This window comes from Tiliqua scincoides, chromosome 6, assembly GCF_035046505.1.
Source record: "Tiliqua scincoides isolate rTilSci1 chromosome 6, rTilSci1.hap2, whole genome shotgun sequence".
NCBI classification, from domain to species: domain Eukaryota; kingdom Metazoa; phylum Chordata; class Lepidosauria; order Squamata; family Scincidae; genus Tiliqua; species Tiliqua scincoides.
This window is the reverse complement of record NC_089826.1, coordinates 47,923,880-47,937,563: the sequence shown is the minus strand read 5'-3', so window position 1 is coordinate 47,937,563 and position 13,684 is coordinate 47,923,880. Positions and strand designations below refer to the sequence as shown.

At 40.3% G+C, this 13,684-nt stretch overlaps 1 protein-coding gene across 6 annotated transcripts in view; it reads right to left on the bottom strand.

Annotated features, from left to right (window-relative positions):
- Positions 1–13,684, bottom strand: part of RAPGEF2 (Rap guanine nucleotide exchange factor 2) — a 225,689-nt gene that overhangs the window by 132,812 nt on the left and 79,193 nt on the right. For all 6 annotated transcript variants that reach the window (XM_066631661.1, XM_066631663.1, XM_066631659.1 and 3 more), the window contains 2 exons: positions 8,716–8,772; positions 1,660–1,743 (listed from right to left, as the gene is read on the bottom strand). In XM_066631661.1, coding sequence (XP_066487758.1) covers positions 1,660–1,743; positions 8,716–8,772 — 141 coding nt within the window. The remainder of the gene's footprint in view (positions 1–1,659; positions 1,744–8,715; positions 8,773–13,684) is intronic.

Here is a 13,684-nt window from a genome sequence, read left to right as displayed (position 1 = left end):
ACAAATTTACTATGCGCTTGTCTTTGCACATCTGATCCACTAAGATAAAGGTACAAAAAAAACTTAGGCTTAAAATAACCTGGGATAGGGTGTGAGGGGTTCCAAGAAAAGTCTGAAGGTGATAATTGCATCCAACAATAATGCAACAAAGCCTGAGAATACAACTGTTACGCATATTGATGTGCTATTGAGAACACAATAACAACACATTTATGTATTGTTATTGTCCAGGCAACTGGACAAAATGTTACAAATACAAATGTTCTTTTAAGTTATGTTATGTCTGAAAACCAACAACCTTGTGATATATTAATGAGCTAAATTGTCTATAGCATAAACTTTAGTGGACTACTGTCCGCTTCATCAGATTAAAGAAGTGCCTAAGTGGACAAGACAAAAATGATTCAAATTTTATTACAGTAAAAAGTGGACAAGCAGTATGTCTGATCTTTGAGTCGTTTAGGAACATAAAGGCACATGATTATTTCCTTCCTTTGTTTCACTATAGTTTCAACAAGCACCAAAACCAAACTTTGAGAAGCACATCATGCCCAAAGCACAAAGGAACACAGACAGACAATCTTGGTGACTGTTCCTCAGATTCAGAACTCTCTTCAGTAATCAAGACATCTCCATCTTTTAGAAGGAATGCAAGAGCATTTTATTAGGTCAAGGATTACATGACCCAAGCTGAGACAAAGATACTACTACTGGTTCACTTTTTAAAACTGAGATTTATTGCTTGTTTCTTGCTGTCATAACCTATTCAGTTTTGCCACAGACTGAAAATACAAGATAAATTATTTGATAAACAAGGATGAAAGAGAAAAATCATGGTCTGGGTCTCTAAAAATTGAAGCCAAGATGTAGAACAAACCTGATTTACTTCAAAATACAACATAAAAAGCACATCATTTTTAGCACTCATGAAAATTTCCACCTGGTTGCTCAAGCAGATTATGTAGCAACAGGCACATTCATTTTGATGCCATATTTTATACTACAATTCATTTTTCCAAAATAATCTCTCACCTGATCACCTGCAGCAATTAAAAATTGTCTCCAGGTGAGCTGGTGCTTCCACATTCATTAAACAATATAGAATGAGGCAGTTTTCTTCCTTTTCTCCCTCCCACAGTGCACCAAAAGGGCCATAGGTTCAGCAAGGGTTCCTTTATTTGGCTAGGACAGTGATTTTCAAGCAGGAGATTTGGGGGAGGATTATTTATTGGTAGGGAGATTGGGGAATGTGCGCCTCCCATCTGTGGTGTGGTGTGCCTTGTCAGTTTTCAAAAAAACTGATGGTGTTCCTTGACAATTTTAGCACTTTGACAGTGTGCTAGGAGATGAAAAAGTTTTAAAATTGCTGGTCTAGGAGAACAAGCACAGTGAAAATTATTATCTGAACTATATTATGCTCCTGTTCTGCAGAAATTCAGAAACTACTTCTGAAAACCAATGCATCTTCTTTAACTATCCTTTGCACTTGGGGAGTGCTTTTTGTTTGGTTTGTTTTTTTAAAGACAGTGGGTTGACAAAAGGTATCAAACCTGCAAACTATGTTTGGCTTTTCTTCAACCCTTTGATGTGATTGATACAAGAAACCTATATTCCTTTAAATATTTAGAAAATGCCTTTGAAAACAAATTCAAGTCATACCTGCTCCTTGGAAGAAACATTGATTCTTTAATGAATACTGAACCAGAAAGAAGGATATACCAACAGGTCCCAATATCATCCGGGCTGTAAATAAAAATGAGACAGTATTAGAACATGCAATCAGAACTGTAACAAAAACCAAAAAAACCAAGCTAAATGTTACCAGTAGCCAAGATGAGTCAAACTGAGCTACTTGTAACAGGGTATGTTTCTCTAGTGCAGTAGACAAACGTTTAGCACCGGGACCCACTTTTTAGAGTAAGAATATGTCAGGACCCACCAGAAGTTATGCCATGGCCAGAAGTAACATCATCAAGCAGGAGATTTTTTTTAATAATCCTAGGCTACAATCCTATCCACACCTACCCAGAAGTAAGCCCCATATACTATCATAGTTAAAAGCATATACAGAATAGTCTGTTAAAACTTTTCATTAAAAACTTTCCCCAAATGCAGTCACATACCATGGCAGCATCAAATCTAATATATTAAAAATAAAATATTGAAATGAAGGGGGATCCACCTGAAATTGGCTCGTGACCCACCTAGTGGGTCCCGACCCAAAGTTTGAGAAGCACTGCTCTAGTGCATTACTTATGCGATGCCCTAATTACATATATTTATAAAAGTCAAAATAATTGAATTATATTTTAAAATGCATTTACTAACAGACACTATTTTGGTAGAATACATAAAGGTATAATGAGAGCTAAACTAAGCCCGATTATAGTGCATTTTCATCTGACTTCTCTCCTAGTTTGCTTCTCTCCTAGCCTGGGTATAGTCCATGTTGCCACTTCATTCTGTGGCATGTGCAGATTCAGTATAATTTCTTTGGGAGAAATGAGTCAAGTTCCCTGTTCTGCCCATATTGTGCTGCTAGTATCAGCAGTAATAATATCAGCGTAAAGTCACTTTCAGGTAATTTTGCCATGCTATAAAAGAACACAGAAATAAGTCAGCCCTTTTTACAAGCAAGCATGTGTGCTTTTATAACCCTGAAATCATAGGTTTAGCTTTTTTACAACGTTTGGTGAATGACTGAGAAGTTCAGAGTTAATGTAGCAATATTAGGAATTTCAGGTAGCAGCCAACAGACCAGATCACTGATCTGGCTCACCAGCACAAGATCTCACAGCAAATAGCCAAAACCATCTGAAAAAGTGCCAATTCTTCTCTTTCCACTAATTAACATTACACAACAATCCCCTAAACCCCTCCAGGTAATAATGTTCAACACCTGGTCACACACTCACATATACCTTTTTCCTAAATGAGGGTGGCTAGAAGCCACCCTCTGTTAATCTAATCTTCCTTTATGCAGAATGAATAATCAAATTCTTGAACAGAACTGTCCTAATGGTTAATGTTGGCTAGAAAGCTTCCCTATGGAAAAAGCCTTCCCCATAGAATACATAAATAAGCAATTCTGATTTACTGCAGTGCAGACCTGGCCAGATCCCAAGACAACTTTGCCAACTGTCTAGCTATCCAGAGGCATAATATACCTTGAGGGGGAGCAAGAAAGCAACAGACTACCCTTGCTGCTTTTTGCATTATTAAATAACCTACTGGATGACTTTCACAAAAGCCAAGAGCACAATGAGAAAGCATATGGATCACCTGAAGGAGTCTCAGCATACTACTTAAAATTAGTATGTACTAAAAGTTAGTACACTGAGCTTTGCTGAAGTTTAAAAAAAAAAAAAAGACTTCATTTATTCTGAATATTTTAAAGCATTTTTGAATATCTATCATTTGCCCTTGGAAATAAGCTTTAAGAGGATCTGGTAATAAAACCCTGAAATCAATATTTGTCATATCATGGAAGTGCCTTGCAATCCATGGTTTACAGATCAGTTGCCAGAAATGGAACACACACGCACACAAGAACACAAACAAACTTAGTACATACATGTAAACATACACAAACTCTGTGACCAATTTTGCAATCGGAAAAACAGTCTTTTCTTTGGTTCTAGCTCTATAGTCCTCAGTAAACTCTAGAATAAGAGGATTGCTTCACATCATAGCAACTGAGGATGCCACAGGGAGAGGAAGAGAAACACTGTGCTCCACCCCAACAATCCTGCAGCTGCCTTGGAGGTAGGAGAAGGGAAGAAACACTGCTACACCTTCAGGTCTTCTGAGCCCCACAGAGGCAGCATGTGTCTGCTGCCACCTATGCAGGCCTCAGAATGGCCATTTCAGCTGAAGAAACGTCACTTCCAGGTTTTTTTGTAAAACCAGAGGTGACTTTTTATGCCTTTAAAAGACATTAGGAGGGCCGGAAAAGCCTTTTAAAGGCATAAAAATGTCACTTTTTTACGTTTTTATGTTACGGAAGTGACTTTTTTTTAAACAAAATTGCCATTCTGAGACCCGCAGTGGCCAGGGCGGACACACGCAGCCTCTTCAGGGCTCACAGAAGATCCTGTGAGCACAGCTCCCCTCACCTCTGGAAGGTGCAGGAGCACAGGGGTACCCCCCCCCCCACATCTGTGGTTAACTGAAACGTCAGATACAGAATCTGTGGCTATGGGTCCCCCCCATATTAGCAGACAGTCTATGGTTACAACATGTGGTCTTATTTAAGACATTCTTATGCAGAAGAAGAGCTTCTATTTTGCAAGCACAAACAAGGGAAACCCTAAAGCACAGAAAACATTTTCAATGTTTCAAATGACACAGGTAACACAAAAGTATTTTCAGTGTTTTCAATTAAAAAAGATTTCCCAGCTTTTTTTTCCATTTTATATTGCATGTGCTCCAGAGAACACCTGTCAGGAAGGGTCACTACACGTACAATGATGAATAGAACAAAGGTTTTTTAATCTTTGCTGCGCAATATTCTCTAGTACAATGTTTTACTACTTCCCATGGGGCAGGTGGCATTTACCCTTCTGTATTGCCTGAAAGGGGTACAACTTTGGGAACCCCATAAGTTGGGGGATAAACTTGCTCTCTTCCCTGATGAGAGCAGCCATTAAAAATGAAGATTGTTCATATCTGTATAAAATCATCCTGGGTTGTGTTTTTTGATGGTATCCTGGCAGCCAGCACAGAAAATCAGATCAGCTTTTTATTATTATTATTATTATTATTATTATTATTATTATTATTATTATTATTATTATTATTATTATTATTAATAATAATAATAATAATAATAATAATAATAATAATAATAATAATAATAATAATAATAATAATATACTTTATTTTTATCCCGCCCTTCTCCCCAAAGGGGCCCAGGGCGGCTTACAACATATTAAAAAAAACAGATTAAAACATAATTTAACAGATAAAAACATATTAAAAATACATTAAGAGAAACCATAAAAACAGTAATCAGATAAAAGTAAGAATAAAAAGAGCATAAAACAGCAGTTCAAGGAGGAATCAAGCCTGTAAAAAACTAAAAGATGTATAAAAGATGTTAAAAGGGCCATAGAGTCAGAAGGCTTGTGTAAACAACAAGGTCTTCAGGCCTCGCCGAAAGGTCTCGAGGGAGGGAGCCATTCTCAAGTCAAGGGGAAGGGAGTTCCATAACATTGGTGCCACTACTGAGAAGGCCCTATTTCTTGCCGCTGCCCCACGTACCTCTTTAGGCGGCGGCACATGCAAAAAGGCCTTCTCTGATGACCTGAGACGACGAGCCGGATTGTACGGGAGTAGGCGAGTAGGGAGTAGGCGATCTCTAAGATAGCCTGGCCCAGAGCAGTATAGGGCTTTAAAGGTCAAGACCAGCACCTTGAATTGGGAAACTATTAGATAGTTTCAATCAATATGCTGGTCCAATAGTAAAGCATTAATGTTCTGAGGTTGACTATGTTCGTCACACTGATGGTATTCGGTGAACCAAAGTTTCTTTATTTGAACATGAGATTTTCCTGCCCCAGATAGAACCTGCCTCTCCAGCCTGCTCCCAAATTTTCCCCAGACAGAATCCTGAAGGGAAAGTAATGTCTGAAAAGAACTTTCAAGCCTTAACTGCGTAACTTAACTTTCTGTTATGTCACAAAACTAAAACATGAATTTCCTCAAAAGTCTGTTTAAGTTAAATTCACAATTACAAAAGGTCAATGGTTCCCAACTTGTGGTCCATGGACTACAGGTGGTCCACAAGACCCTAAGAATGAGAGAAAAAAATCACCTTTGATCACTTCCAGTGTCTCATTGAGCAAGCATCCTACAGACCACCAATGAGGACAAAGAACGGACAGCTCACAGTCACAACCACCAACTGTCAGGTGTGGCTGCGGGCAGTCCATTCTTCATCCTCTCTGATACTCCGTGGGGGAGCACTTGGGGACAGAGGGCAGAGACCAGACCCCGCACAGTCACATGTGGTCCACAATTCCAATTTTTGGCCCAGTGGTCTGTGGGTTCCTGAAGGTTGGAAACCACTGCAGTAGATAAAAGAAGAAATTAGGTGAGCTGCCACTTTCAATATTCAGTTTTTTTTAATGAGAGTATGATAATAGGGTTCAAGAATTTCATGCCAGTACAGACACCAACTTACTAAGTTTTAAAAAACTATTGCTCCTCTTTGAACTACTTTTAAATGAAAAAGTTCTGTTATTATTGCCCTGCCTTTTCTTCTGTGGGGCTTAAGATACTAAGCCAGTGGTTCCCAAACTTACCTGGATACTCGTAGCTGCTTCTTCCTGGCTCAGCCAGGAGCCATCAACCTGGATCTTGCAAAATTTCCTGAGATCTAAGATGGTGGCACCTGGGGGAACAGGTTGGAGGGGGCACTGGGGGCATCCTGTGGTGCCCATGTGAGTGTGCAAAACATAAGTATGTGCTTCCATTGAGTCCCCCTCCCAAAAGATACCCCCCAGGGTAGAGAAAGGAGGAGAACTTCAGTCAAAGTCCTCTAAGGCAGTGGTTCTCAAACTGGTGGGTCATGACCCACCAATCTGTGTAAAGGTTCCCCTGTCCCTTTAAGGGGAGAGGGAAGGGGAGAGGCAGGGAGAAGCAATCCCCAGGATCAAATCCCTATGGGGGGGCGAAGGGGGGTGCTTTCACTTTTAAGTAGTTCGGGTTGCTAGAGGCTGCAAGGAGGTGTGGGGAGCCCTGCGCACCCCTCCGCAGTGCTCCCCGAGACTTGAAGCGTTCAGTAAAAGCAGGCCCAAAACACTTCCGTTTGGCAGAAAGTGCTTTGAGACTGCTTTTACTGAAAATTCCAAGTGGAGCTCCCTGCACCTTCTGCAGCCTCTAGCAGCCCAAGCAACCCACCAAAATTTTCCATAAGATTATATGAATGAGAAATCAATAAAAACCTGGATCACTAGACTCTTACATCTTATTTTCTAGCTTTGGGAATGGGACGTGTGCACAGAATTGCAGTCTTAGCTTCTCAGAATTGATTCATTGTTTTGCCTATGGAAAGATATATGCATGCATAGGGACACATACATAAGAACAGGTCAATCAATATTTAAATTGGTAACCTAATTTTGGAAGAGTCACACAGATCAGCTAACATCAAACACATATGAGCGTCAGTGTGATATAATGGCTGTAACAGCATTTTTCAACCAGTGTGCCATGGCATGCTGGTGTGCTAGAAATGGCCTGCAGGTGTGCCACGGGAATTTGGAGGAGAGTCTATTATTATGCCCCCCACCAGCAGCCCCCACCAACAGCATGGTGTGCCTTGAGATGAAAAAGATTGAAAATTGCTGGGCTAGAAGGTTGAAGTTGGGTATGAAAAACAAAAGTACAAATTCACTTTTAGCAAGAGGTGGCGTTAAGCACTCACTTGGTCACCATTTGCAAGCTAGAACGTATATCTCAGTAATACTGGCATGTGTAGTAAATATTTATTTGTCTGGGAGGGGGTGTGTGAGAGTGAGTAAGAGAGATCTCTCTGCCTACAGCAGCAGTTTATCAGTAGTTCAACAGATAACTTTCCCAGTGGGTGGCTCCTAACGCCTTAAAAGGCATTAAAAAATGTAACTTCTGGTTTCTCTGGAAATCACATGTTTTGAGAGCTAAAGTTCAGTCTGAGCCTGGTGAAGGCCAGGGACAGATGTCCTCTGCCTGGGCTGAGCTCAGAAGCTCCTCCAGAGGCAAGGGGACCTCTGCTGCAGGGACAGACTGCAGGGATAGGCACTTGCCCATATTCACAGTGGGCATATTCACATATTCACATATTCAGCTGCCCGCAGGGTGTTCCAGAACAGAAACCCCCCCCCCAATAGATAAGGGGGCATGCTTGCAGTACTTCTGCTGTGCTCACTTCTCTGTAAACTCTGGAAGAGTGAGAAATATGTATGCATCTTGACTACATTTTCTGCAAAAACATGAATGGCCTTGAAAGCATTTAAATTGTGTTAATGATGGGCAATCCTTTTGTTGGGCTTGTGGTATTCTATGAAAACAGAAATTTGAAAATTTGACATTGTGAAATATTTTACAATGTAAATAGTTTAATTTGGATGCTGTGTATGGTGTGCCCCCATATCCACAGGGGTTGCATTCCAGAACCCCCCATGGTTAAGTGAAACTGTGGATATAGGGGAACACACCCCTCCACCCTCTAGAGGCGAGATCTGCTCCCCTCACCTCCAGAGTGTCTTCTGAACCCAACAGAGGCGACACTTGTCCACCTGAGGCCTCTGCTGGGCTCAGAAAGACAAATACAGCGGGGGGGGGGAGCAACTTTTTTTAAAGGAAGTTAGTTTTTTCCCCACTGTATTCCTCATTCTGAGTCTGGCAGAGGCCGCAGGCAGATGGGTGCAGCCTCTGCTGGGCTCCGAAGACAATCTGGAGGCACAAGTGGAGGGTCCCAGACCCAATTCACAAATAACTGAATCCACAGATATGTCCCCCTTATATATAAAACAATGTGCACTATGGAATCACATCAAGCAGAAATACTTCTTTTAGTCTTAGATGTGACAAAAAGTAATTGATTTCAGGACTATACCAGCCTTGGAAAGTTGCCTTCCCCCATGTAATCTGAAGTGATACTTTGCTGTGAAATCACCTAATATTTCTACAAGTTTCCCCAAAAGTAATGATATGAAATAAAGTCACACTTACTAGTATAAGACTTCATTTGCTTCATGTCTCTCATATCTCACTGTTTCACACATCAGTCTGTAAAAAAATAAAATCATTTAGTAAAGAATTGCCATTTTAAATTAATGGGTTCATTTATCAATTAGCCCAAGTTGTTTAGCATACATTTCCATGCTTATTTCAAGTTTCTTCTAGTTAAATAATTTTACATTTGTTACTAAATCCATGCACTATTAGCAGTTACTATTCTACACTGCAATACAGTTAAGTTACTACGAGTGCAATTCAAAATTGCACTTTAGCCAGTGTAAGTCCCTTGCACCAGTTTCTGGGTGTCGCAAACATGTCATAAATACGTTTGTGCCACCAAGGGAGTTGGGGAGGCTGGTGCAATGACACGCCACAGTGGGGGTAAGTTCACACTGCCAGCAAGCCACCAGAACAGGGGTTTGGGGAGAGTAGAAGAGGAAGTTTCATGGGTATTCCAAGGCAGGGGGAGGGCAGGTGGCAGGGAACTAGTGGGTGAGCCTGGCCAAGGAGAGGGGGAGACCAGCCTCTAGCATTTAGGCCAGATCCAAATCCCCCTCCTAAGCCTTACACGAGGCTGCTCGGATCTACGACAGATTTAGGTGGTGCTGATCTGAGTAGCCCCATTATGTTGGCTGGTGTATTACTCAGGGTAAGGGGACAGAAGTCACCTTACTCTGAGATGCACCAGGTTTACCTTTAACTCTGCGCTGATTCAGCTCAGGTCAGTCACCATGCTTGTTCCAGTGTAGGTTAGGATTGGGCTGTAGTTCCCCTAACAGAACTAAAGCCAAGAATAAGCTGCCATCATTAATATCTGGTTGCCCTACAGCAATTTTTCTTCAGAGTTTTTCTTGTATGCATTAGAATAGATATGCAGAAACAAAGTTGTGAATCATAATCAGCTATGTTTGCTTTCAAATAATAGTTCACAGCCTTGTCAGTCTCATAAAAGAATATGTTACTGTTATGAGGAAAATATTTTTTATAAATCGTAAATATCTTCCTGAAAGTTTAGAGAATCAAACTGACGGTCAGTAAGGAGCAAGATATGCTCTGTGCTTTATGAAACCATTTAAAGCAAGCTGGAGACATGAGAGAAAGCTTCAAAATGTGTTTATGGAAGCGGGTGAAAAAGCAAGGAAGTCAAATGAAGATTCTCAAGGCACCACACAAGAAAAGAATTAGGACATGGCAAGATATTAAAAAGATCACTTGAAAAGTTCCAGATCACAAACAGTATTGGGAACTTCAGACAACAAAAAGAACACAAGCAAAAGTTTTAAAATTTTCTTTTCATTGAAGTTATTTTTCATGTTACTTGTTGGGCTGTTACTGTTCATGTTGGGCTCTGAGGCTGTTCATGTTACTTGTTGGGCTGGGTTGTGTTCTTCATGCTACTACATGGGCTGGGGCACCTCCCTTACGAGGAGGTGGTTTTCATTATGAGGAAAGGCTATAGTGTTTGCTGCTCTTCTAGAAAAAAGGCGCCTGAGGGGGAACATGATTAACACAATCAAAATTATGCAGGGGATGGATAATGGGATATTCTTTCGCCTCTCACACAACACCAGAACAAGGGGACATCTGCTAAAATTAAGTGTTGGGAGATTTAGGACAGACAAAAGAAAATATTTCTTTACCCAGTGTGTAATTAGTCTGTGGAACTCCTTGCCACAGGATGTGATGATAGCACCTGGCCTGGATGCCTTTAAAAGGGGATTGGACAAATTTCTGGAGGAAAAGTCCATCACAGGTTACAAGCCATGATGGGTATGTACAACCTCCTGATTTTAGAAGTAGGCTACCTCAGAATGCCAGATGCAAGAGAGGGCACCAGGATGCAGGTCTCTTGTCTTGTGTGCTCCCTGAGGCATCTGGTAGGCCACTGTGAAACAGAGGAAGCTGGACTAGAAGGGCTTATGGCCTGATCCAGTTGGGCTCTTCTTATGTTAACTATCAAATGTCTGAGATGCATTTATTTAAATGTGCATAGTTCTCTTTTAAATGTTAAGCACATTGTTTTTTGAGAATAAGATAGAAAGTTCCCACTAAAAATACTGCACAAGTACTGCAGGATCAAATTTAAAACTGAACTCATAAAACAGAAAATGATGCAGCTCAATTAAAGGCATCCAAATTTACACAAAACTGGGCTGAAAACTGAAAGAGTAATTGGAGGACAGTAATACCCCTGTATCCACTGGGATTCTGTTCCCGATGCCCCCCATGGATACCATGAATCTACAGGTAACTGAAACCACAGGTGCCAGATCCACAGATACAGAAGGGGGGCACATGCAGTCTTTTATTCATATTTTACTGAAATGACTTTTCCCTTCAAATTTCTAGACAAATTTTTACATTCCTTGGGGAAAGTGAACCCTCTGCTGGCTGTATGGTATGCCATGTCAATTTTAGCACCTTGTCAGTATGTCAGAAGATGGAGCAGGTTGAAAATAGCTGGTCTAAGGTACTGATGGAATTAAAAAAGACACTAAATCATAAATAGGCAAAATACAGGTTTCAGAATGTATGCACTCCTATAATTAGAGGTGTTTGTTTTCGGTGAGTAAGATAGGTTTACAGCCCAAGTCTTACTGAACACAATGGGCTTACTTCTGAGTAAGGTAAATAACACCGTTTTCAAATACCTCTACCTATAAGGCACTCTTGAAGTCTAGCAATCACACCTGCAAAGACAAAGGTCAGATAAGCAAAGCATTTGAAAACCAGAAGCCACAAGGCAAATAAAAAAAACTAATGATCTATCAGAATTTTTTTAAAGCTAACTCAGGTCTTTTATGCTTGAATGCAACCATTTTAAGAACAAGAACACTATTAAGTAGTTGCCATATGTTCACCTTTCACAGTTACAGCGTGAATATCTGCTGCATACCAGTTCAAATAGGCGTTTCTGAGCATTGCCTACAAGTCCCAGGGGCTTGTGGAAACAATGAAAAATGTACACTGCATATACACATTGACTTGGTTTGTATATATTACAGTTTATTTTTCTGTTCCAGGGTAACTTCCTTGCTTATATTCTGTACATGTAAAAATATACAAAACTTTCTGCATATTTTTGTTATCAGGGAAATAAAATCAAAGTATCAGAACTAGGCTACTGAGATGAGTAGGCTTCTCTGAACAAAGCTTGGAGTATGTGTTCTCCAAACCTGGTTTCTAAGGCGAGTTGCTAGAGCTGGGTGCTTCAGCTGGAACTCAAGTGTAACCACTAGTTTGTAGTGTACCTTTGTCCAAATAAGAGCAGATATGCTAAAGCTCTTAGCATATGTTAGGCATGGGTAATCCAGAAACATCACACTGTCCACCAATAGCAAAGGGCAACACTTTCCTACTCCTTCTGTGCATGAATAGAGCTCCAGGGCCAAAAACACATTCTTCTGTAAAGTCACCCGGCCTGTGGTAAGGCACAGAGCCCTCTAAAGTCCAGTCTTGAGGTTTCTGGTAAAAGCACCAGAGTCCCCAACACAAATCAATTTCACAGAATCATGAAATTGGTAAAGTGTACTATATAGGAATATCAGCACAGATTCTCTGTCATGTGATCTTCTGATTTGGCTGCCCCAACCTTCCTTAAAACTAGAATATTTGGTCTTGCTTGCTGAAAAGATTTATAGGATGCTGAATCTCACACCAGCTGGGCTCAAATTTAATACTAAAACATGGTTTCACATTATTAGCATGAGTCTTGAACTCTCACACTGCTCTCTCACTTTCAGGTGTAATGGGAAATCTGCTGGTTCCATTCCAGATTTAAAACAAACCACAATTTGTTGTTGTATCCAAACCCAGCAAACTGTAGCTTGCTCTAACCACAATGGGTGAACAAAGAAGATATCAAATTAGGGTCAGAGCCAACCAAAATTTGCTGGTAAAAATACACAGCAAATATTTTATAAGTTTTTTAGTTTTAAATCAGGAATAGAATCAGCACATTTCCTTGAGAAACATAAAAGTCCAAGGATCCATAAAAGTCCATACATCCATAAAAACTACTTTGAGATGTATTTTCCAACATTTAGTGTAAAGTACAGTATTATTATCCCCAAAAGACACCAGCAGTAAAGGCATAAAGCTGTGAGTCATGGCTCCTCAGGGAGCCACAGAATCCTTGCTAAAAACCCACCACTCTACAGTACCCCTAATGGGAAGACACAGCCAATGGTTCAGTAGGTCAAGGGAGCTGCCAGTTGAAAAAATTTGGGAACCACTGCTCTAGGACCACAACGGCATATTTTTGTTCGCTGGTGGCAGGGGGAAGGAAAGAAGGCAGGAAAGGGCTGCCAGTGACTTTGCGGTACAAATACCACCATAAGATAGCAAAAACTGCTTCAAATCATGTGGTCTGCATTTTCTGAAGGAAATATATAATACTGGAGCATGTGCAGAGGTACAGTTAAAAGAAATACATGCAAGAAAAACCAGGAAAACATGCAGAAAGAATGCCAATTTTAAATGCCAATTCAGTAGCTCATTACTATAATGGCTAAATATATTGTGTTACAAAGGCAGCAGCAAAATGTGGGCATTCCTTGATTAACTTGGCATTTAAAAATTTTACATATATTTAACAGAATATATTATTTCTAAGAATATCTATATACCCATTTTCAACAAAAAGTAGTTCAAAGCAGTTTACATTGCTGAATAAATTAATGGTTCCTTGTCCCCAAAGTGCTCACATACTTTTAAAAAGGGGGGTAAAAGAAACACCAACAGCCCCCACTGAAAATGCTAGGGTGAAGATGGACAACTGCTCTCCCCCTGCTGCTTTATTTATGTAAATTCACTCCTGAAATGTGAATGCAATTCTTCTAGCAGTGCTTAATACATTCTATTCCCAACAGCTCCATCCTCTAAAATTCACAAATGAAAGAGCCCTTGATGGAGAATGAAGGAACCACCATCAAGTTTAATCTGCTTTCGAATTCCTAGA